Source organism: Piliocolobus tephrosceles, chromosome 5 (assembly GCF_002776525.5).
Source record: "Piliocolobus tephrosceles isolate RC106 chromosome 5, ASM277652v3, whole genome shotgun sequence".
Lineage (NCBI taxonomy): Eukaryota > Metazoa > Chordata > Mammalia > Primates > Cercopithecidae > Piliocolobus > Piliocolobus tephrosceles.
Genome location: NC_045438.1, coordinates 160,847,073 through 160,872,286, shown reverse-complemented (window position 1 = coordinate 160,872,286; position 25,214 = coordinate 160,847,073). Strand labels below are relative to the sequence as shown.

At 43.7% G+C, this 25,214-nt stretch overlaps 1 protein-coding gene and 1 pseudogene across 4 annotated transcripts in view; one reads left to right on the top strand and one right to left on the bottom strand.

Annotated features, from left to right (window-relative positions):
* Window positions 1-1,295: 1,295 nt before the first annotated feature.
* Window positions 1,296-24,523, bottom strand: LOC111548607 (annotated as a pseudogene). The gene is made up of 3 exons (XR_002733477.2): window positions 24,169-24,523; window positions 23,626-23,656; window positions 1,296-3,161 (listed from the first exon to the last, which is right to left on the bottom strand). The product of XR_002733477.2 is annotated as an isocitrate dehydrogenase [NADP] cytoplasmic pseudogene (transcript).
* Window positions 24,222-25,214, top strand: part of DSP (desmoplakin) — a 46,065-nt gene continuing 45,072 nt past the window's right edge. For 2 of the 3 annotated variants that reach the window (XM_023221163.3, XM_023221162.3), the window contains exon 1: window positions 24,242-24,691. In XM_023221163.3, the coding sequence (XP_023076931.2) occupies window positions 24,522-24,691 (170 nt within the window). In that variant the 5' untranslated portion in view covers window positions 24,242-24,521. Of the gene's footprint in view, window positions 24,692-25,214 lie in introns of all 3 variants that reach the window. The other variant, XM_023221164.3, reaches the window with a different exon arrangement.

The window sequence follows — 25,214 nt, the reverse complement described above, 5'->3', positions numbered from 1 at the left end:
CTTCATTTAACCCAAAACTCAGGGCCTCGATGTATAGCCTGTGTTCCATGGAATGTGCCAGGGGTTCAGATGTTTATCATAGATAAGGAACGAACTTCTGGGTTAGCTACTTGGGTTCCCTAGATTGGAACACACATTTAGATGCATCTGCCATCCAGGGTCGTTCTCAGAGTATGCTTAAATCATTGCTACCAGGTGTGTTTACCCTACATAAGACTATCCCAGGTTTAGTATAGCAGCCTCAACTACTTAAGAAGGCCACCTTTGTGTTCCTAAGATAATCTGCATATTGTCATAATATTCGCTTAACTAACTACATAATCCACCCTCAGGACATTTTCATATTAAATGCCCATTAATTTCTTAAACTTGCCCTTTTCTTCTCACCTGTCAATAGACATTGATTCTCATGAGGCAATTCTTTCAACAAGCACTTATTGAACACTGACAGTGCTGGACTTTTCAGAATGCTGATGGTCAGGCCCTTCCCTGAGAGATGATTTTAGACTAAGGATGCATGGTTTGGGGAGCCTATGAGCAATGGTTCTCCTACCTGCTACACATTAGCATCACCTGGAAAGCTTTTGCAAAGGCCGGGGCCCAGGATACACCCAGACCAGGTGATTGACTGTTTCTGAGGGTGGGACTTAGGCCTGTGGTTTTCAAAGCTCCCCAAGTGATTTTAATGTGCAGCACGGGTTGAGAACCAGTGCCAGAAAACAATGATTCTCATCAAATTGGCTGCACATGAGAATCATCCAGGGCCTTTTTAAAATAAATTAAACTACCTGGGCCCCACCCCAGAACAAATGAGTCAGAATCTTTGGAAGAGGGATCTGGGCAACTGTATGTTTTCCACAGCTCCTTCATATAATCCGATACATGGCAAGTATTGAGAATCATTGCTACAGGCAATCTAGTGAATGAGAAAATCTGGAGTTGAACCCATTTCTGGCTTTTTGGCTTTGCAAGTCACGCATAGCTGTAGGATGAAGAGTCACCTCTGAGCGGCCGTGTTGGGTAATGGTAACAGCAGGGCTGAGAAGCTGAAGGCATGGGTCAAGTCTTGGCTTTGCCATATAACATTTTCTCTGCAATGTTGCACAAATCACAGAACTCCTCTGGGTTGGGAGTCCTGTCTACCTGTCTAAAAATCCAGTGCTCTTTCTGCCATACCTACTGTTTTTAGACTTTTTTTCTACCTTAGTTGATATTTTACTTTTTTTGTGTGTGATCAGTAAATAGACCTAATGATTCATTTGTATATAGTTCTTTTATTTTTATTTTTTCCAAACCTCCAAGTAGTATTTATCCCAGATTCCAAACTCTCCTGTGGCCTGAAAAATATTTAGTCTATTGGAAACATTCAGCAAGCTCTTTACAAAAATGACTGCAGTATCTTCAACACATTTTAGTTGCACTCATAGTTTGTTCCAGTTGTGTGCAAGTTTAATGTATAGCTCTATATCACGTAATGGGACGTCTTTAACAACAAAACCTCCCCGTGCCCAAGGTCATGGACAGGAGAAGAAGGGAATGAATTTCTACTTTATGCATATTCTAGGGAACAATACTGTGGCTATCATTTACCCTTTTGAGCACTCTTGATTTTGGTCATTTATAACAGAACATGAGAAACAGTGATAGTGAATACAAATGAGTACTAACCGAATTCCTAGGCTGCTAGCAGAAAATAAAATTTAAAGTCCCTTGCCACATTCACAAAGGTGGCAATAACTATATATAAGAAAAAGACTATAAACTTATAGAAAAGATAAATTCTGGCTTCTAAACAAATTACAAAATAGATTTTGCCTTTAGCCTTGAGTGTGACACAGAAAAATGTAAGCCTGTAGACCTAGTTGCCAAAAGACACTTATCCTCCTCAGCCCAGGTATGAATTTCAAGTTTGGCCTGAGCCAGTTTGATCTTCCAGTTTTCTCCAAGTTTGTCCATGAACTCAAACATATCCAAGGAGTCAGAACGTTGCGCACTGGGTAAACCTTTAATGCAAGCAGCCAAGTCCTCGGTCGTGAAACCAGCCTCAATTGTCTCAATACAGACTTTTTCCAAAGCATTTGCAAAGAAGGCAAGCTCTTTATTGCTATCAATCTTTGCTCTGAGAGCCAACCCTCTGGTCCAGGCAAAAATGGAAGCAATGGGATTGGTGGACGTGTCCTGGCCTTTCTGGGACATGTGGTAGTGACGGGTTACAGTCCAGTGGGCAGCCTCTGCTTCTACTGTCTTGCCATGTGGACACACCAGCACACTGGTCATCATGCCAAGAGAGATGTACCCTTGAGCCACAGAGTCTGACTGCATGTCACCATCATAGTTTTTACAGGCCCAGATGAAGCCTCCTTCTGATTTCATAGCTTGGACCACCATGTCATCGATAAGCCTATGCTCATACAAGATCTTTTGGGCTTCAAATTGGGACTTGTACTGCTTGTCATATATCTCCTAAAAGATGTCTTTAAAACGTCCATCATGTTTCTTCAAAACAGTGTTTTAGTGCTCAGATACAAAGACCAACCCTTAGAGCCATTTGGAAGGAACTATGTGCAAAATCTTTCATTGACTTATCTTGATTATACATCCCCATGGCAACACTATCATCCTCTTCCAAGTTATGTACCAGGTATGTCACCTTTTGGGTGCTGTCACTCAGTGTGTAGGTTAGCTCTACTTTTCCAGGCCCAGGAACAACAAAATAAGTTGCTCTGTATTGATCCCCATAAGCATGACGACCTACGATGGGGGGTTTTACCCATCCACTCACAAGCCGGGGGATATTTTTGCAGATAATGGCTTCTCTGAAGACTGTGCCACCCAGAATAATATTTTGGATGGTGCCATTTGGCGATTTCCACATTTGTTTCAACTTGAACTCCTCAACCCTTTTCTCATCGGGGATGATAGTGGCATACTTGACACCAATGTTATACTTTTTTATAGCTTCTGCAGCATCCGTGGTGACCTGGTGGTTGGTGGCCTCACGATTCTCTATGCCTAAATCATAGCTATGTAGATCCAATTCCACATAGGGAAAAATGAGTTTCTCTTGAATCAATTCCCAAATGATTTGTGTCATTTCATCTCCTTGAATCTCTACCACAGAACTGCCACTGATTTGTTTAGATATTTTGACTTCAATAAACCTTGAAAGTGAATCAATTTTTTAAAATTATTTTTTATTTTTTTTGAGACAGAGTTTTGCTCTTGTTGCCCAGGCTAGAGTGCAATGGCATGATCTCAGCTCACTGCAAACCTCCACCTCCAGGGGTTCAAGTGATTCTCCTGCCTCAGCCTCCCAAGTAGCTGGGATTGCAGGCATGCGCCACCACGCCTGGCTAACTTTGTGTTTTTAGTAGAGACGGGGTTTCTCCATGTTGGTCAGGCTGGTCTCAAACTCCTGACCTCAGGTGGTCTGCCCACCTCAGCCTTCCAAAGTGCTGGAATTACAGGTGAGAGCCACCATGCCCCGCCAACAGTGAATCAATTTCTTATTACCCCAATTCCTTCCAGTCTTGCAGACTTAACTGAATGTAGTTTATCTCCTGCGGGGATGATATGCTGACGAGGACCTGGGGCGCCAGAGCTGCTCACATACTCAGACACACACACAGGCCGGCAATCCCAAACCGGACTCCCGCTGCCTTGGTTTCTGTCACAGCCTCTGCAGAAAGCCTGTATATAGTTCTTAACGGCGAGTACTGAAAATATAAAAAGCTATGCAACTGTAATTCTTTTCCAAACAGTTATTCTATTGACTTTTTAGCTTACAATTTGGAGACAAATAATTTTTTTTAGAAAGAGGTTTTCAAATGCCATTATCTTAAAACATTGAAAATTTGTTCAGTCTAAAATTTGACTAATTCACGATTTAATATAGATACTACATGCTCAAACCTGTCCAATCTTTCACAACACATTGATAAAATTATTAGGAAAAATTGGATTACCAGGAACGAAGGTGTCATGGAGGACACCCAACTCCGTCAGGGAACCCAGATCAGGGAATAGTTTTATAAATAATTTTGGTAAAAGACAAGGGAACAAAGCTAAGCAGTATAAAAATTGCATGATCACGATTTTAAATTGCTATTTGATTGTGCTACTTTTTTTTTTTTTTTTTTTTTTTGAGACAGGGTTTCCCTCTGTGGCCCAGGCTGGAATGCAGCGACCTGGTGCATCTCAGCTCACTGCAACCTCTGTGTCCTGGGCTCGGGTGATTCTCTCGAGTAGCTGGGACTATAGGCGTGCACCACCATGCCCGGCTAATGTTTCTATTTTTAGTAGAGACAGGGTTTCTCTTTGCTGTCCAGGCTGGTCCCAAACCCCTGGGCTCAAGTGATCCACCAGCCTCGGCCTCCCAAAGGTCTGGGATTAGAGACATGCACCACCACACCCAGCCTGATTGTGCTTCTTGTTATGGGATGTTGGAAACTGCCAGCAGAGCTTCCACCACCTCCCCTCCCCCATCCACAGACTATTGTCAATATCTCTCTTAATTTGATTTCCACTTATTCTATGAATAGCTAAATTGAAAAATGTATGATGTATATAGAAAAATATACAACCAGGGTGGGGAAGGGGCGTTAAATAAAAGAAAAAGAAATCTAACGCCAGGCCATGAGCTTATTTCTTTAAAAAAGTATTTACACTTATCAAAAACAATTTTTTTTTTTTTAAGGGATGGGGTAGGTTTCCTGCTTCTTACAAGTGTGTTTCTAGAACTACTAAAAACTTGCATTTACAAAATAGTTGGTAAAATGGCTCTTCTGGCGTCTGCAAGAAGGCAATGCTGAGATAATCGAGGGTACTCGGTTGAGGATACTCACCAGATTTGCCTGCTTTCTCTCTTGCTTCACCAGAGTCTGGCCTCTTCTGGTTTTAGCATCTTCATTTTCTGCAGGTGAGTCTGATTTCGTAGTTTTGCTCCTCCTTTCCCTTTTGTTTACACTTTCTCACTTTTATTGTTTGCATATTTTAAAATCAGTTCCAGCATCTGCAGGAGCAGGTTTGGATACCATCCTGCCAGTCTCTCCACGACTGTTTCTTGAACTGAACTGCTCCTTTTCCCCGGCTTCCTGGCAGAGGCAGTGTTCCAGGATGGTACTGCGAGGGCCTCTGCAGAGCTGCACTGGCTGCAATTCTTACCACCCCTAAGCTGCTGGGACCCTTAAAACTTCTTAAAAGTATCAAAACTCCTTTTTACTTGTGCAATCTTGCACAGAATCCTGATATTTCATAGGGATAGAGCTGTAACTGTCCCTGTTGAAGTGGGAGTAAGTACATTTCTGTGGAATGCTCATACCCTCAACCTGAAAATTCCACCAGTCATCGTGATGCTGACAGATTTTTTACCTCTGAATATGAAAAATGATTAAGAATACTTTGGGGGATTTTCTTTTCATAAAGATAAATTACCAGTCACTTCTCCCAATTCTTTTTATTTTTTATTTTTATTAATCTAATTTTACAGAGATGGCGTCTCACTGCGTTGCCCAGGCTGGCCTCAAGCTCCTGAGCTCAAGGAATCCTCCCACCTTGACCTCCCAAAGTGCTGGGATTATAGAAATGAGCCACCGTGCCTGAGCTCCCAATTCTCAAAGTTGGAGAAAACAGGGGAAAAAGGCGATGTTGATGGTGAGGAGCTTGGGAACCCATAGCCCTCATGTTCCTGTCTGCTCATGTCAGTGAGGGAGGGGATCCTTGGTGGAATGCCTCACGTGAGAGGCAGGAGTCAAAATCTGACGGGGTAAGAACACAGGACCCCGGCGGGCCCACGGTGTATTGGCCTCCTTTATCCATAAAGGGTGAGGTGGAAAGCGAGAGGAAGGAGCATTTCCTCCTGAGAGAATAGGGTTGTGACACAGCCATATTGGACCTGGTCATCCCTGACGGTCCATCAGGTACTACATAAGACCAACAGAAACTACTCACTGAGCCATCCCTATTAGGTGACCCGTGACCTTGATTAATGACCACTAATCTGTGTTCATTGTTTACCAGCAGGTTAATAAGCCTTTAGTAATACCAGAGAAGAAAACAATTAGGAAAGTACAGGCTAGATGACGGTATGACCTGCAGAGAGCCTAGACTTTTATCCGGCCCATCAGTTTGGGCTCTATACTAAGTGTAGCCCAATATTTCCTTTAATAATTATGTAGGACTAACGTCTCATCTCCCTTGGTAGCTCCAAACACCTGACTTATGAGTAGGCTCTCTTTCCCTTCATTGCTAGAATTCTATCCATCCCCACCCTTGTTAAAGAAAAAAAAAAATATATATATATATATATACACACACACACACACATACATACAAGTTTTGAAATTGCTTATGTTTTTATAGAGATTCAATTGCCAGTGAAATAATCTTGAAATTTCTAGATAGCACTGGGCATGGTGGCTCACGCCTGTAATCCAAGCACTTTGGGAGGCCAAGGTGGGAGGATCACTTGAGTCCAGGAGTTTGAGACCAGCCTGGACAATATGGCAAAAGCCTATCTCTACAAAAAATACAAAAATTAGCCAGACGTGCTGGCAGGCACCTGTAGTCCCAGCTCCTTGGGAGGCTGAGGTAGGTGGGATCACCTGAGCCCAGAGAGGTTGAGGCTGCAGTGAGCTGTGATTGTGCCACTGCACTCCTTTGGGCGAGTGAGACTGAGACCCTATCTCAAAACAAAACAAAACAAAACAAATGTCTATGTAGGCATTTTGAGTGAACTAAAGTGCGATATTCATGTAGAAATATATACAGATCATTAAGTACAGAGTGGGATGAATTTTCTCACTCATCAACACACCATGTCCCCAGGTCAAGAAACAAAACATTACTGTCATCCCAGAAGTCCCCTCTTTGGACCCTTTCAGTCACTCCCCACTCAATGTAACCATTATCCTAATTCTTCTTCTTCTTCTTCTTTTTTTTTTTTTTGAGGCAGATCTCACTTTGTCACCAGACTAGAGTGCAGTGGTTCGATCTTGGCTCACTGCAACCTCCGCCTCCCAGGTTCAAGTGATCCTTGTGCCTCAGTCTCTTGAGTAGCTGGGATTACAGGTGTGTACCACCACACCTGGCTAATTTTTGTATTTTTAGTAGAGACGGGGTTTCACCATGTTGGGCAGGCTGGTCTCAAACTCCTGGCCTCAAGTAATCCTCCTGCCTCGGCCTTCCAAAATGCTGGGATTACAGGCGTGAGCCATTGTGCCTGGCCACCACTACCCTAATTCTAACACCATACATTAATATTATCTATTTTTGAATGTTTCCTTTTCAAGTTAACCAGTTTAAGTTTGTTCCTGTGGACAGAAAACCTTCCTGTTAGTATTTTTATCTCATCAATTATAAGGATAAAGAATGCTATTTTTTTCATCTTTTCCCTTAGTGCCTTAGAGTGGTTGGACCAGCTTGATATAAAGCTGTAGAGCTCAAACATCTTTCCCACAGATGCTGTCAGTCTATTTGTTTGATCGTTTGACTGAGAGGCGCTGTGAACATCTCTTTGGTAGCCGGTGCATTTTAGTGCTTATTTGTGGATCCGATTCATGCCATATATATTTGCATATTTTACTTTTATGCACGTGTGAAATGTGCACATACACACACACAGAGCTCCTGTTTTTCCTGCATTGAAATCCTTCTTTCCTATTTCTACCCTCAGTAGACATCCTTCTCTACCCCACGCTATCCTTGCCTTGGGCTCCTCATACAAACCTTCCTCAACAAATCCCACTCTCCAGAATCGGTCACCCCTGTACACACTGCCTTAAAATGATTGACTATTTAACATTCAAAAGGCGCACACAACCATGGAGAATGCCCTTTCACTTCTACTTTTGATGTAAAGACCATAAGAAATCCAGGTTTGGAAGGGGAAACCGTGTAGTTAAAGCAACTGGTAGAATGTGTGGCTTTTTATTATCTGCCTGAAGTTCCATTCTGAGTTTTTCCTGAATGAGGATGGAATGTCTGTGTTTATACATTTTTTTCTTTTTAAAATATGTCTCAGGCTGGAGTGCAGTGGCTATTCACAAGTGCAATCATAGTGCACTATAGCCTCAAACTCCTGGGCTCAGGCAATCCTCCCACTTCAGCCTCCCGAGTAGCTGGGCCTACAGGCAGACATCACTGCTTGTGGTTCTGTGTTGAGACATTTGTTTGCTGAAGTGACAGGCACCCTGTTTATGAGCTCATTCATTCATTCTTTCACTCATTCATTCATTCATTCATTCATTCAACACATCTTTCCTGAGTCCTATAATGTGCCTGACATTGTTTGAGAGGCTGAACTTCTTGAGGGAGAGATCTGTTCTTCAGACCAGAGGGAAATTTGGAAGCCCAAATAGAGAGCAGTATTTATAGATCTGACCTTTAGACTATAAGAGGCACCTAATTCCTTAAAATAGAATAATGTTGCTTTTCATTATGCCATGCACATGATAAGAGCTCTGTATATATTTTGGGATGAGGGCAATAGTATTGTACATGTTTCTCTGAAATAAACTGGTAAAACTCTGGATTGTTTAGATTGAAATGAATACAGATCATTATTACTTTTTAAATTCAGTCTAATTTCTTAGTTAAGTCACCACAACGTATTTGCTGTTGTTTGTGTACGGGCCTGTTTCGTTCTTGGAATAATACTCACTCCTTTTTAAGCTGCCACCTTTCCTATTAGTTCTACTATGACGGTGAGCATCATATTCTACCTTTGTATATTGCCTTTCATTTTAAAGGCTTATGGCAGAAGGATCTGAGGCATCCTTAAGGAAGCATTAGGTAGATGTATGAACAAAATACTACATATCCTTTTGTGTTATGCAATAAATCATACAGTGCTTGCTTCAGATGATTTCTTCCAGGTTCACTCAGCAATATTCTCTACCCAGACTATATAGCCTTGACTTTCAATAAAAAACAAATATGAGGCCAGGTGTGGTGGCTCACATCTGTAATCCCAGCACTTTGGGAGGCCGAGGTGGGAGAATCACCTGAGGCCAGAGGTTTGAGACAGGCCTGGCCAACACGGTGAAACCACGTCTCTACTAAAAATACAAAAATTAGCTGGGTGTGGTGGCACATGCCTGTAATCTCAGCCACTTGGGTGCTTGAGGCACAAGAATCACTTGGACCCAGGAAGCAGAGGTTGCAGTGAGCCAAGACCACTCCAGGGTGGTGCGTGGGTGACAAAGTGAGACCCTGTTTCAAAAAAAAAAAAAAAAAAAAAACCAAAGATGAGTTACCAAAAAAGTTTTAACAAAGGGCACAGCGAGGAGAAAGTCCTCCTCTTTTCATGGCCAGCATTCTGTTTCCAGTTGATAGTTTGCACATAGCCAGCTTTGACTGAACTCACCCCTGTTAGTGCAAATTTCTCTGAGATCTAACTGGGAAGATGAAAGAGACATTAAAAACGAGCTCTCTGAGTTGTGTTTAAATTCATCACACTGAACCCATGACTGGTAATCCCATTCACAGCTGTAGTAATTATATTGCATAATCAGTGAGGGGAAACCCTCCCCCTTTTGTATTCTTATTGAATAGAGAAGACAGATAAATGTCCGAGCTCTGCCCTAAACTAAGATTACTTCCTACAGAAGAATTCTGGACTCAGAAGGGAAGCATGATCCTTTACAAGTGAGCTCACCTCGTCCACTCTCAGCTCAGGGATAGCAAACTCATAGATCAGTGATTCCTAGTCTGTAGGACATGATGCCTGATGGGGCATTTAAAATCGTGGGATTGCAAGCATTATCTATAGACTGCATACACAATATGTTACACCTACACGTACTATTCAAAAACATGGGGATGTGTAATTCCAATTAATAAAATACAAATTTGCTCAAAGCATCACTAAATTCATGACAGTTTTAAAAATAATACTAATACATAGTGTTTCCTCCATTGGTTATTGTCAGAAGATTTTCTTTGCTTAGAAGCAAATTAGCAGTTTTGGGTAACAAGATGGTCCTCGTAATTTAGAAGTTTGGGGGTCACTGTTTGAGAGTGCTGGTGATCTATGTTTAACTCATGGATGACTTCCTCCTAGCTGTATAAAATATTGAGGTGTTGACATCCCAAACTTGTTATAACTGGAACATACGTATGAATCCTACTCTGCACAAGGCACGATATTCTTGATTTCATATTTTCCTAACTCCCTTTCCTTTGTCTCATGGCATTTACAATTTTTTTTTCTTTTTCTTTTTTGAGATGGAGTCTTACTCTGTCACCAGGCTGGAGTGTAGTGGTGTGATCTCGGCTCACCGCAACCTCTGCCTCCCGGGTTCCAGCAATTCTCCTCCCTCAGCCTCCCAAGTAGCTGGGACTACAGGTGCACACCACCATGCCCAGCTAATTTTTTTGTATTTTTAGTGGAGATGGGGTTTCACCATGTTGGCCAGGATGGTCTTGATCTCTTGACCTTGTGATCCGCCCGCCTTGGCCTCCCAAAGTACTGGGATAATAGGCGTGAGCCACTGCGCCCGGCCCAGTATTTACAAATCTAACTGAAGAAATATGAAATAAGTGCACACAAAAGTTACATAACGAGTTAAGAAATGCAAGGAGAAAACATAGAGTACACGAACAATTGCCAAATGCTGTGAACTCAGAGACAGCAGAGAGGCAAAGGTAGAGATGGAGAGGGAGAGGAAGGTGAGTGGTATGGTGAGAGGAAGTGTGTTCCCAGGGCTGACATCAGAGCAGGGTTTTATAGACTCTCATTCCTGACTCTGCTGATTGCCATCCAAGTAACCATGGATAGATAATCTGACCCCACTAAGCCTCTGTTTTATCATCAATAAAATCAAGATTATAATTATAATACCTCTCATATTGTGTTATTGTGAGGATAATTTATGACAAAATATATTAAATGCTTCGTACTATAGCTAATGTATAATATGTGCAAATTAAATGGCAGCTGGTATTTATTCTATTAGACGGTAAATCCCTCCAGGATGGGAAGTATGACTAACTTATTTTTGCTTCCATAGAATCTAGCACAATGCTTGACTCATAAGTATTCAATAAAAGGAAAACATTTGCTGAATGTTTTGAATGTAATGAAGGGAGGGATACATGGATAGATGGTGCGATGAATTTTTTTTAAATGAACTATGGGCTTTGGTGACATGAAAGGGTGTCATGGAGAGCAAAAGGTGAATCTAAGCGTGCATGGAGAAGAGAGGAGGGCACTGCAGTGGGAGAGGGCAGGAACCAAAGCACAGAGGCAGGAAGGCACCTGGGATTGGGTATTGGGATTCGGCTGTGGAGGGAGTGGCCTGCCAGGCTGGGGAGTATATATCTTACCTGTGAACAGTGGGAGCCCATGAAGATTTGTGAGGGGGAGAATGGCATGAGGAGGGAACTTGCCAGAGGGTTAGCCTGGTGCTGGTGTGGAAAGGAAGGGGGCAATCCATGCTAAGCGAGAAGTGGCCAAGTCCCTGACCAGAGTGACAACTATGGAAATAGAGACAAAGGACTGACTGAGGGGAGGACGGAGGTCCCACATCTCAATTCTTTCGGAATTGGTAAGGTGGTCACTTAAGCCATCTACCAACACGCATGCTGACTCTTGAAAGGCCACATTTTTCACTGGGCGTGGTGGCTTAGGCCTGTAATCCCAGCACTTTGGGAGGCCAAGGCGGGCAGATCACCTGAGCTCAGGAGTTCGAGACCAGCCTGGCCAACATGGTGAAAACTTGTCTCTACTAAAAATACAAAAATTAGCTGGGCGTGGTGGCACACGCCTGTAATCCCAGGAGGATGTACTCGGGAGGCTGAGGTAGGAGAATCGCTTGAACCTGGGAGTCGGAGGTTGCCGTGAGCCGAGATCATGTCATTGCACTCCAGCCTGGGTAACAAGAGCAAAACTCTGTTTCAGAAAGAAAGAAAGAAAGAGAGAGAGAGAGAGAGAGAAAAGGAAGGAAGGAAGGAAGGAAGGAAGGAAGGAAGGAAGGAAGGAAGGAAGGAAGGAAGGAAGGAAGGACCACATTTTTGAAAATCACTGTGGGCAAGTACTGAGTTAGAGAAGAGACAATGGAGGGATGGACTGACAAGGAGTGCGGAGCCTGCCGCATGAACTGAGTCAAGGAAAGGTGATTTGAAGGGTAGGCTTTTTTTTTTTTTTAGAGAGACTTGGGAAGATCAACAGTGGTGAGTATTAGAATGGGCAACGGAGAGGGAATAATCTGTAAACGTGGAACTGAACTCAGGGCTAAACTGCCAATGACAGAGACTCACTTGCCTGAACAAAAGTGAACTGGAGGTCCAGCAACATGGGCAGAGCCCGGCGGCTCTGCCTGTGATGGGGCCGAGGGCACAGGTGAAGCCTGCTGGATGGAGCCAGATTGGGCCACTCCCCTTCCCTGTGGAGGAAGCAGAGCTATGGTTACCTCCCTTCCCCCTCTACACTCCACAGAGATCTCCCCTCTCTCCTCCACGTCCCACGGATACTTCCCTTCCCCTCCACATCCCACGGAGACCTCCCCTGCCGCCTTCAGTTTCACTTGGCTAGGAAGAGAAGGGGAGCTAGCGCGGGTGGCCGGCTTCTTTTATGTTTTGGGGAAAGCAGTCTGTCTCTCTGGAGGAAGTTATTTTTTCTTAGATAAAGGGACTATCTCTGGGGGAAAAATGATTCCAAAAAAAGAAATAAAGAATGAAGAAAAATAAGGACTCTCCTTTCTCCTACCCTTGGGAAGAATTCACTCATTCATTATCACATTTAATTGAATTGAAAAATAGCCACTTTCTTCTTCCAATAACTACTATTGCCGGTGACTACTTGATGTTGTCTTCTGTTAACCACATGACATCCTCTGTCTGTGAGTTTGTGGAGCACCAGGGAAGAGGTAAGAACACCCAACTCTACTGCTTTTCCGTGACACAGGAAGATGCTGTTAGGGCTAGGTATTCTCTGGGGTTCTTAAAAACTCTTTGGAGAACTAGATCAATCCAAGGAGACAGAAAAATCACATATAGTATTTCCCCAAAGAACTTTACAAAGGGTAAGATGCTCTAGCCCGGAACTAGAACTTTAGCATAAATCTGGTCTGAAACCTTGGTTAAGGATGTAACAGTTTATATTGGGGAATCTGTATGTGGATCTGAAAAGCAGGCAGCTTTCTAGATTTCTTACACACATCTGGTGCAGACATAAAGTGGTGCCACCATCTGAGAAGACACTTTGGCCTTTTTGTATGTGAAAACTGACATACTCTATGTGAAAATTCACATATTCTATGGTCTAACCTTCCATCCTTGGGTATACCAACAAGAAAAACCAGGAGACATATATAAAGATGTTCAGAGCAGACCTTTTTGTAATAGCAAAAATGTATAAATCAACCAACTGTCCATCAACAGCAGAAAAGATAAATCCAATGTAATACATTCATACAATGGAAAGTTATTAAATCATTAAACAGCAGATGGTCTTATAGTGACATGCAACAAAGTGGATGAATCTCAAAAATATAATAGTGAGAAAGTTAAAGCTGGGCACAGTGGCTCATGCCTGTAATCCACTTTGGGAGGCCGAGGCAGGCAGATCACTTGAGGTCAGGAGTTTGAGACCAGCCTGGCCAATGTAACTAAACCTGACTCTACTAAAAATACAGAAATTAGCTGAATGTGGTGGCGGGCGCCTGTAATCCCAGCTACTCAGGAGGTTGAGGCATGAGAATCACTTGAACCCAGGAGGTAGAGGTTGCAGTGAGCTGAGACAGCACCACTGCACTCCAGCCTGGGCGACAGAGAAAGACCCTATTTCAAAAACAAACAAACAAACAAAAAAAGCAAGTTAAGTCCAAGAATTACACACATTAAGCTCCATTCACAATATTAAAAACAACTAAAACGAAACAACAAAGTTTTCCAGAATAGGTATATTTATGATAAAACTAGAAAACACACATAAACTTAGCAGGAAGTGAATAGTAAGCCGAAAACTCAATATCCCGGAGAGTTTGCTCAGCTGAGCAGATGGATGTAAATTACACTCATTTTGGGTGGTGAGCTGGTGGATGTTCTTTATCTTGTTTTACAAATAGGGTGATGGGGGAATGCAGGGACGACGAGGAGTGTGTCATGAGCCGTGACGTATGATTAATCCAGTTCTGCACATCTGAGTGGAGCAGGGGTTGTAGGACACAGACAGATCTGATGACTTTTCAGACAGAATTACAGGCTGAGTAGGCAGAGGAATGGAGTAGATATATTATTAGAGTTTGTCATGCAGGGCCTGGCAGGATAATCAGTGTCATGAAGGTCAGCACTCCTGCCTGGAGGAATTTTCAGCTTATTCCAGACAAAACAACAGTGGAGACACTGAATCTGAGTTCAACATTACAGCCATGGAGTCTATTGTTTCCATTTTTCTAATGATAAAGTTATTGTAACTCAAATGTCTTTATTTTTTCTATCAAGAAAGTTATGGCAGAGATGAAAATTTGGAAAATAAAGAAAAGGATAAAAAAGAAAATATTATTCCAATACCCAGAGATCATCACTGTCAATCTTTTGGTGCGTTTGCCTCCTGCGGACTGGGATTAGATAAGAACCACTAACTACCCACCCATTGTATATTTTCTGACCAAGGCAACCTAGCAACACTGTTCAGAGCTTGGTTCTTTGGAGTGAGAAGAACTGAGTTTGAATCCCAGCTTTGCACTAACCAGCTCATGGCAAGTCAATAGCCTTCCCTGAACCCCAGCTGGGTCATGGCACTAGTGGGGTTTGAGGATTAACCAAGATGAAACGTGGTGCAATTAGCATTTACAGCGCCTGGCACACAGTCAGCCTTCAATGAGAGTTGTGATGTATTATTACGATGGTGTGCCTGGCTTGGGGCAGTGAGGTTCATTTAGTTAAAAGATGGGCAACTGCAAAAAACACCCAAACAGCGGAAGGGATCCTAGGGTTGTGAAGGTGGAAAGGGCTATGTTATGTTTGATTTGAAGACAACCTGATGGGTGACTTCCAATATGTGAAGAATGAAGGCTGTCTCAGAGGATTTGAGAGCTCAGAAGATAAGCTTAATCCTGCTCTTTCAGCATAATAGAAAGTTTATTTATCCTCCTCCAGTGAGAAAAAAAATACCTTCAACATGTGAAGAGGAAGGGGCAGTGGAGAAAATGACGGAGACAAGCAGTATCATCTTTTGAGCCTTTGTCTTGGCTACAGCAACTCTCTGAGAATAATAATATACTCTATTTCTCCTGCACTGGGCACTGAACAAGAGGTGTATCTAGGTTGAACGCCTCCAAATTTACGTTCTAAAAGTGATGGATCATCCTCACTACTGAAGGTTTTATAAAAGGTACAAAGGACCAGAGCGGCTTTGGGCTTCTCAACAGCACCTCTGCAAACAGCAGATGATGGAGCAATGCTTCCACTAGTCTGAGGGGCCATTCTTTCCAAACCTAAATTTGACATCTGGCCAGATGATCAGTGAAGTTTGTAGTGGAACAAAGACACTTTCAAACACACAGATTCTCAAAAACTTTACCTCCCATGTCAGTGGAAGTTGCGTGCCACCCCAGTGAAGGAGTAAACCAAGAAAGCAAGAGGCACTGGACCCAGAAAAGAGAGGATCCAACCAACACGCAGCAGGCAGAGGGGATGGTGGTGAAGGAGACCCCACCTCAGCAGCTGAGAAGCAGGTCAGGTCTGGAGAGCAACTAGTTCAGATTGGAGCCAGCCAGAAGGTGCCAGGAAAGATTGCTTCAAGCAATGAAATTAATAGAATAACTGATATGAATATAGTGAGAAAATCTTTACTCAGCTAGGGGAGAGTGTAAGGATAAATTAATAATGGTAACAGACTACTAAGCAAAAGGGGGGAAAAAAAGACAGTTCTTAACACTGGGTGATGGGGAAATTGTAATGAAAGAGAAAGTTAAGTCTGGGCGCGGTGGTTCAGGCCTGTAATCCCAGCCCTGTGGGAGGCCAAGGTGGGTGGATCGCCTGAGGTTAGGAGTTCAAGACCAGCCTGGCCCACATGGTAAAACCCCATCTCTACTAAAAATACAAAAAAAAAAAAAAAAAATCAGCCTGGCGTGGTGGCACGTGCCTGTAATCCCAGATACTTGGGAGGCTGAGGCAGGAGAGTCGCTTGAACCTGGGAGGTGGAGGTTGCAGTGAGCCAAGATCGTGTCATTGCACTCCAGCCTGGGCAACAAGAGCGAGACGCTGTCTCAAAAAAAAGGAAAAAAAAGGAAAAGTTTATAGTAATTTTACTACCTAAAAACAACATAGCAGTGTTATTTATAACAGCTAACAAGTGGAAGCAATCCAAATGTCCATCAACTGATGACTGGTAAACAAAATGTGGTATATTCATACAGTGAAATGTTAGCCTTAAAAGGAGAGAAATTCTGACACGTGATATAACAAGGATCAACCTTGAGGACGTTATGCTAAGTGAAATGAGCCAGACACAAAAGCACAAATACTATGTGATTCCACATTCATATGAGGTCCCTGGAGTAGTCAAATATATAGAGACAGAAAGTAGAATGGTGGTTACCAGGGGTGGTTGAAGTTGGGGAATGGGGAATTTGTGGTTTTTGTTTTTGAGACAGGGTCTCACTCTGTCACCCAGGCCGGAGTGTAGTCACGACTCACTGCAACCACCACCTCCGAGGCTTAAGTGATCCTCCCACCTCAGCCTCTCAAGTAGCCGGGACTACAGGTGCACACCTGTATTTCTGTAGAGACAGGGTTTTGCCCTGTCATCCAGGCTGGTCTCGAACTCCTGAGCTCAAGTGATCTGCCCGCCTCAGCCTCCCAAAGTGCTGAGATTACAGGTGTGTGCCACCGCGTCTAGCTGGGAGTTACTGTTTAATGGGGACAGCTTCTATTTGAGATGACAAAAAAGTTCTAGAAGTGGATCGTGGTGATGATTACAGAACAATGTGAATGTACTTAAGATCACTGAACTGTACACTTAAAAATGATTAAAAAGATAAATTGTATGTTATTTATATTTTACTATAATAAAATATCTGTGAAGAAAACCCCAAAACACCCTGTAAGGTGCTGTTCAAATGAATTGAATTACAATTATTTTTCTCATAGTGATATCAGATTTTAAAGACTGAGATATTAGTGAGATCCCAATACCTCAATTTGGTAAGGAAAAGGAAATTACCTTTTCCCAACAAAATCACGTACCTTTATTTTTAAAATCTGTGATTAGAAAGGCATACCCTAACAAATAATCCTGTATATCTATCTTCCAGTGATAACCCCTATGCCTCAAGATCACTTTATCTGTCTCTTCTAACATATAATTTTCAGTGTAAAAAAAGTCTGACCATACTACATATATGGTTTAAAAATTGCTTTTTAAACAACTTTACAATATATTTTGCCTTCTTTCCACATCTATGTTTATATAAACACACTCATTTTTGTAACATTTTTAATAACTCTGGGATCAAGATATATTTTATATTAATGTAAGTTCCTCTTCTAAAGACAAGTCCCTCTGTAGTTAGAGGTTTTCAAAAGCCTCCTTTGTATATTTTCTATTGTCTTAGAGATATATGAAATATTGATTTTTGTTTTAAGAACACAGAAATTCCAATTTTAGATCATGAGATTATTTTTTCCTTACTCAGTAAAGCAAAATAAAAACTTGTTTAGAGATGACGGTGACGTTTCTTCTGTGTGCCTTGGTGGAAAAGGACTCGGAGTTGCTTTGTTCATTTCCACCTGAAGCCAAACTGCTAAGCAGTTAAAACTCAAGGAGCCGTCGGACAGGTTTAACGAGAGTGAAGTGTGCAGCTCCACACCCACATTTGCAAGACAGAACTGCTTCACGGGTTTGTTGAAACTGCTGTGGAACTGTGCTATAACTTTTTCCTATATTGGAAATGCTTCTGTCTCAAGCCAGCATGGTTTAAATGTTTCAGATTAAAATTCTGCAAATTAGTAAAAAATGCACAAATTGAATCAGGTTAAATCTGCTGTCATGTATATTAACTTATTATTGGAGAAGAAACAATCGCTGGGGCTGTTCTCCTGATCTGCATGACTTTTTCCTGAATCCAGCTGTTGCTGAAGGGAAGCTTTCTCATTTGGGGGTTAATTTATTAAATTGAGAGGAGCTGGTTAAAGAAAGTAGAAGTATCCCAGTTTTCTTAGAGTTTCCTAAATATGAATGGCTGGTGAAGTTCTCAGAGTTTCAGGGGGAAACTCTCCTGTTTCTGACATTTGCAGCCCGCCCTTCATTGAGGGCTAAGAAAGGATTGCTGGGAAGATTCTACAAGGAATTATCTGCATCCCACAGGACTGGACTGTTTTCCTAAACACCATTTGGTGGTGGTTGTAACTCTCGCTACTGAGTGATTGCCACTGCCTCACCCCGTCCTGTTTCCCATCTATAGTGAATGCTATTTGCCGTTGATGTGAAAAGTTCTAGGACAAGGGTGGGTCACTCGCATGGAAAGCTCCAGGACCAGCTGGGTGTGGTGGCTCATGCCTGTAGTTCCAGCACGTAGGTCTTATCGCCTGAGCTCAGGAGTTTGAGACCAGTCAGGACAACATGGCAAAACCCTGTCTCAAAATAGAAAAAAAAAAAAAAAAGCTCCAGGATCTGTACCTTGTTACTTTCAGAGCCTTTTTAAAAAATCAAATGCCACCTTTAAGAGCAATGCTAACAAGACATTTACACAAGGTTGGAAAATGCTCATGATATTATGTTCAATTAAGAAGGTGAGGCCGGGCGCGGTGGCTTACACCTGTAATACCAGCACTTTGGGAGGCTGAGGCAGGTGGATCACCTGAGGTCAGGAGTTTGAGAGCAGCCTGGACAATATAGCGAAACCCCATCTCTACTAAAAATACAAACATTAGCCGGGAGTGGTGGCGGGAGCCTGTAGTCCCAGCCACTAGGGAGGCTGAGGCCGGAGAATCACTTGAACCCGGGAGGCGGAGGTTGCAGTGCGCCGAGATCACACCACTGCACTCCAGCCTGGGTGACAGAGCGAGACTCTGTCTCAAAAAAAAAAAAAAAAAAAAAAAAAGCTGAATAGAAACTTGTATATAACCTGACATTTGTTGGTTTGGTAAAAAGTTCATTAGGGGAAAAAACTGGAAGGAACCTTCCAAAAATATCTAGCACGATCACCTTGTCTGGTTGGTAATTTTTGTTGCTTCTCTCCATTCCCTTCTGCCTTTTCTGAGTATTTTACAGCAAATACATACACTTTTATAAGCAGGAGGAAAAAAAAAATCCTAACTTTGGGTACATCCTTCTAAACAAGCCTATTAATTGATTTGCTGAGTGAGCTGTCAGCTCCAATCTGGGATTTCCCTTTACAGACTTGGGCCTTGGCAAGTAATGCAGGTTCTTTCTCATGGCCTGACTTTTCTTGGCCGGTGTAGGATAAGATGAAGAGTTTGAATAGGGTTTCTTCCCTGTGATCTTACCAAGCTTCTGACAAAAAAAAAAAAAAAAAAACTAACAAAAACAAAACAAACCAAAAAATCCCCAAACATTTTTGGACCCTAGATGAGAAGAGTCAGTTGAAACTAAAGATGATTTCCCCCAGCTCCTGCTCCATTTAAATTTCCACAAAGTTAAGTACCCTCCCCCAGCAAAAACAAAAAATCACTGCAAACAGAAAAACTCCCCTGTTCCTGAAGGACACTTAAATCAAGTAAACCAAAGATAGTTTGGGGTTGGTGTATATATTTTACAAACATTTTCCTATTTTTGAAATGGGCTTTGTCAAACAGCTTTCTTCAATGACAGCTTTAAATCATTTCAACAATTTTAATTAGGAGAGATCAATCTTATTTTTGTGATAATTCAGATCCTAGATTCATTATTTCTGGAGGATTCTAATTTATTCAGACAAATGGAAGAAAAAAGAAGGAGTAAAATATACATACACATTTTATTATTAAGATTTTAATTGTCTGCCATTTTAATAGGCATTTTCTTTTCCTTCACATTATGGTTCCAATCCTAGCTTCTACCTGTAATTTTGATTTATTAATTATCTAGCTTTTATTAAAATACTACTCCTTGGCCGGACACTGTGGCTTATGCCTGTAATCCCAGCACTTTGGGAGGCCAAGGTTGGTGGATTGCTCGGCCCAGGAGTTCCAGACCAGCTTGGGCAACATGGTGAAACCCTGTATCTACAAAAAATACAAAAATTAGTCCAGTGTGGTGGTGTGCGCCTATAGTCTCAGCTACTGGGGAGGCTGAGGCAGGAGGATCACTTGAGCTCAGAAGGCAGAGGTTGTAACGAGCCAAGATCATGTCACTGCACTCCAGCCTGGGTGACAGAGTGAGACTGTCTCAAACAAAACAAAACAAAACAAAATAAAAACCCCAAAACTACTCCTCTGTAAGGCAGAACAGTTATTTTAACTCATGGGCTATAAATCTTCTTGTGACAAAGAGATATCATTTACTAACACAAAGGTATAGAGAGTTCCCATGGGATTTTGAGCAAGTAAACGATTCTTCTTAATCTCACTGAAATCAAAGTGTCTGTTTTCTTTTAAAAATCTGCTCTGGATATGACTGATTCCTCTTTCCTAACTGCAAGGTCATTTCTAAGGTCAGCCAGAGAGAAAGTTGCCTGTCAGTGATCTGTTTCTATCAGCACAAGAGGAGCTATCTATGAGAGGCAGGGAAAAAATAGCTGACCTTAGGTCAGCCAGTGAAGACTCTGCCAGACTTTGAATTCCGATTTTTTAAACCAAGTTGTAGGAAAACAAGCTACTTTTAAACCTCTTTGCTGTACTTCCAAAATTCTATAAATATACCTTCATTACAGCATACTTAATGTTGTGTTGTAGTTGTTTTACTACTGTAGACTTTGATATCCTGCAGAAAAAGAGTCATGCCTTATTCATCTTCATGTGTCTAGCATTGAATCTGCTGTGTAACGTTGTAGATGTTCAATAGCTGCTTTTTCAATGAATGCATGTTAAATGTCTCCAAGAGGGAGGTTTACTGATTTACACGTGGGATAAAGACAGGAACATTAACAGTTGAAATTTCACATCCAGCAAAGAACTTTTGGCTTAACAGGTGGTACCTTAAGGAGCTTTATATGTTTCACAGTGTTCAAGAATGTGCACGTATTTTACCTCATTTGACCTCACTGTGGATTTGGAAGGTTGGCAGAACAAGTGTTATTTCCATTATAACGCATGAAGAAATTGAGCTCTTGTCCAAGTAAATTGTAGCACTAAGATGGTAACTATGGGCAAGTTACCCTAGCTCTTCATTGTGTGATGAGCCAGCCTATATAACTGATGTGCGTGCGTGCATGTGCATGTGTGTGTGTTGAGGTGGGGGGTTTCCATCTGTCGGGCATGTCAATCTATTTATTTTATCCTCTGATCTTTCTTTATCACCCTTAGAGAAAGATAAATGAGAGCAGGCAAGTTTGGTAGCTGGAAGCCATTCGTGTTCTTCGGGATGCCTGGAGAAGCCCAGGAAGCAGTAAGATGGGCGAGGAAGCAACGCAGCCAGAGGTGTGATTGGTGATGTGGGCTCTTCACCTCCTCCTCTGTTTTGCCTGCAAATTGAACAGTTTCATGAGTCTGGGTGGTGTTTGGGTCTGTGTGGATCCTGGTTCCTATGACCCAAAGGGGCCCCTTGGCTAAGAAGAGCTTTTGTTACCACTGGGGAGTGGTTTATAGATTTTTTTTTTAAAGGATAATTCTACCGTGCAATTGTGTGGCCTTTTTATTACACATTAGAGAAGAATAATCCTGGATTTTTTTTGTTTTGTTTTGTTTTTTTTTTGAGACGGAGTCTTGATCTGTCACCCGGGCTGGAGTACAATGACACGATCTCTGCTCAATACAATCTCCACCTCCCGGATTCAAGTGATACTCGTGTCTCAGCCTCCCAAGTAGCTGGGATTACAGGCGCCTGCCACCACATCCAGCTAACTTTTGTATTTTTAGCAGAGATGGGGTTTCGTCATGTTGGCCAGGCTGGTCTCGAACTCCTGACCTCAGGTGATCTGCCCGCCTTGGCGTCCCAAAGTGCTGGGATTACAGATGTGAGCCACTGCACGGGCCCCTGAATTTCTTAAATCAAAGTTTTACTATAACATGTTTAAGGGCAGTGAGTGGACCCTATTTATCTTTGTATGTTGTGGAGTATTTCCATATCCTAGTTTATAATTATTTGCTGAACAAATGAGATGCACAGAGGGAAAGCATCCTAAATGAAATTTTGTACCATATGCACTTCCCTCCACGCATGTACTTCTCTCCTCCACCAATGGATATTATGGGCTGTTTGTGCAGAGGCTGACTTCCAGCCATTGACTCTGTTTGAGAAAAACCACTGTCTTGTCTATACATCAGTGTTTGTACAGGTTGAGCATCCCTAATCTGAAAATCTGAAATCCAAAATGTTCCCAAATCCAAACTTTCTGAGCACTGACATGATGACCACAAGTGGCGAATTCCACACCTGACCTCATGTGATGCCTTGTAGTCAAAATGCAGACAAAACTTTGTTTCATGCACAAAATGATCTAAAATATTGTATAAAATTCCCTTCAGGCTATGTGTATAAGGCATATAGAAAACATTTGTAACTTTCCTTTTTAGGCTTGAGTTCCATCCCCAAAGATCTTTCATTACGTCTATGCAAATATTCCAAAAATCCGAGAAAATCCAGAATCCAAAATATTTCTGGTCCCAAGCATTTTGGATAAGGGGTACTCAATCTGCATAATCATTTAAACACTTGCCCACTTTGCTTTTATTAAAGATTCGAGGAAATTGAGCCTATGATGCAAATTATTGGTTGCGCTAACAGTGATAAACTTTCATCTCATTATATGTGTTTACTCCTTGAATTTAAGACGTTCAGCTGTAAAAAGAAAAATACATTTTGTCAAAAATTATGCCTTAAAGGGTCAAGGTGTCATGAGAAATGCTATAATATGACAAATTTTAGAAAGTCTCGCCGACTCTCTTTACAACATGAAAATGTAGTTTTTTATTTTTGTTTTCAGTTCATAAACATTTTGGAAACGCATTGTATCAGAAGGTAATTAGCGGCATTGTTTGGAAAGATGAAAAATTTATTAGAAAGATCTTTAAATGGCTCTTACTAAAGCGTCATTTAACAGTTTTCCATATTATAGAAACAGCTTTTCATGGATGGTGTGACTGGGTCTGTATCCAAACCCGGTTTCGGTTCGTGGAGCCTACGGTGTAGTTAACACTCAGCCTCTTAACTGGGAGTGGCTCTGGAGCAAGTCGCTGGAATGTTCAAGCTCCGCGTCACTCATCGGTACCAAGCTGGTCTCTGTCTAGGGTTCTTTGCCACCCTCAGGCTGAAGTCCCAGGAGGCCTCCGCCGCTGACTTGGGTGAACAGCTCTGAGTTCCGGAGACGGTTGGGTCGGCGGAGAAGGGCGCGAGAGACAAGCATCCGCAAGGTTCTGGTACAAACTTTGGAAACAGGACCTGGAGTTGAAATCTTTACTCCTCGTTTAAAAGGAGCATCAAAAGGGAAAAGATAAAATAAATTGGAACTTATATTTTTATGTTATCCCATGAAAAAATAGCTGTAGTGTTTTCCTCTTTATGCCAAAGAGATTAATATTTACGGTGAAGACTTTTCCAGGAAGTCGTGGTTTTCTGTAAAAAAAAAAAAAAAAGGTTTTACACATCAGAAATCGGACTTCTGAGGCAATTTCCTGAATACCTGGAATAAAACAAAGCAAAACAAGCCGCCAAACAAAACTCTATCATCTAAAACGTTCCCTCCTCACTGTGGTTCTAGTCAATGCGTGGTAGGTAACGTTTCCAGCGATGAACAAAAGTAAATATTTGACCAGTAACTCTCCAATCGAAAGGCCCCTCCATTCCAGCTATCTCCGCCGGGGGACCAAGGAAATCCTCAAAAGCCAGGCCAAGCATTCCCCGCCCGCGCGGCCCCAGCGCGGAACACAGCGGCCCCCGCAAGCGCAAGTCCTCCCCGCGGTGGCCGCGCCCAGGGCGCTCGGGTCGCGGGGACCCCGCCTCGCCCGGCGTTACTCAGGCCTCGGTGGCGCAGGGCGGAGCCGCGGGCGGCGGGCGCAGGTGGGGAGGGGCGGTCGGAGCGCGTCGGTGACACCCGCGGGGGGGCGGGGAAGGCGCGGCGGCCGCACCCCGCCCTGGGAAGAAACCGGCCAGGTGTGGCCTCGGCGCCCGGTGCCAGCGGGGAGGAGACTCGCGCCGCCGCCGACCAACACCAACACCCAGCCCCGACGCAGCTCCTCTGCGCCCTCGCAGCCCTTCGAGCCACAGCTCTTCCTCCCGCTCCTGCCCCCGGCCCGTCGCCGTCTCCGCGCTCGCAGCGGCCTCGGGAGGGCCCAGGTAGCGAGCAGCGACCTCGCGAGCCCCCCGCACTCCCGCCCGGTTCCCCGGCCGTCCGCCTGTCCTTGGCCCCCTCCGCCTTCTCCGCGCCGGCCCGCCTCGCTTATGCCTCGGCGCTGAGCCGCTCTCCCGATTGCCCGCCGACATGAGCTGCAACGGAGGCTCCCACCCGCGGATCAACACTCTGGGCCGCATGACCCGCGCCGAATCTGGCCCGGACCTGCGCTACGAGGTGACCGGCGGCGGCGGGGGCACCAACAGGATCTACTACTCGCGGCGCGGCGTGATCACCGACCAGAACTCGGACGGCTACTGGTGGGTACCTGCCCGGAGAGCGCGGGCTGCGGGGCCCGCGGGACGAGGAGGGACCGTCCTCCTCTGGGCGACGGGGAGACTCGAGTCCCGAAGGTGGAAAGGTTTTTTGCCCCAGGTCCCGGAAGAGCTTCCCGGCCGTGCCGGGAGCAGGACCCGGGTGTCCTGACGCGTGCAGGGACAGGTTGGCCCTGTCCTGCGAGCGGGGACTCGGTCCTACCTTTCTCCCCTCCCGCGAGCCCGGGCGGGTGGTCAGAGGGGGCGTCGGGCCAGCGCGGGGCTGTCCCCTGCCTGCCGGACCCGGCTGCAGTCGCCTTTGTCCCAGCCCGCGAATGGGAGGTCAGGCGAGCTGGGCCTGCGACCACAAAACCCAACCTCTCCAACGGTGATCAATGGAAAAGAGGACAGGAGCGGGGCCCCGGCCCTGTCTGGTGGCCCAGGGGGGCTCGGGGCTCCGCAGTCTTTACCCGCTCACCCCCAATCCCCGGTAACCCCGAGACCACGACTGCGGCAGTTCCTGGACTCC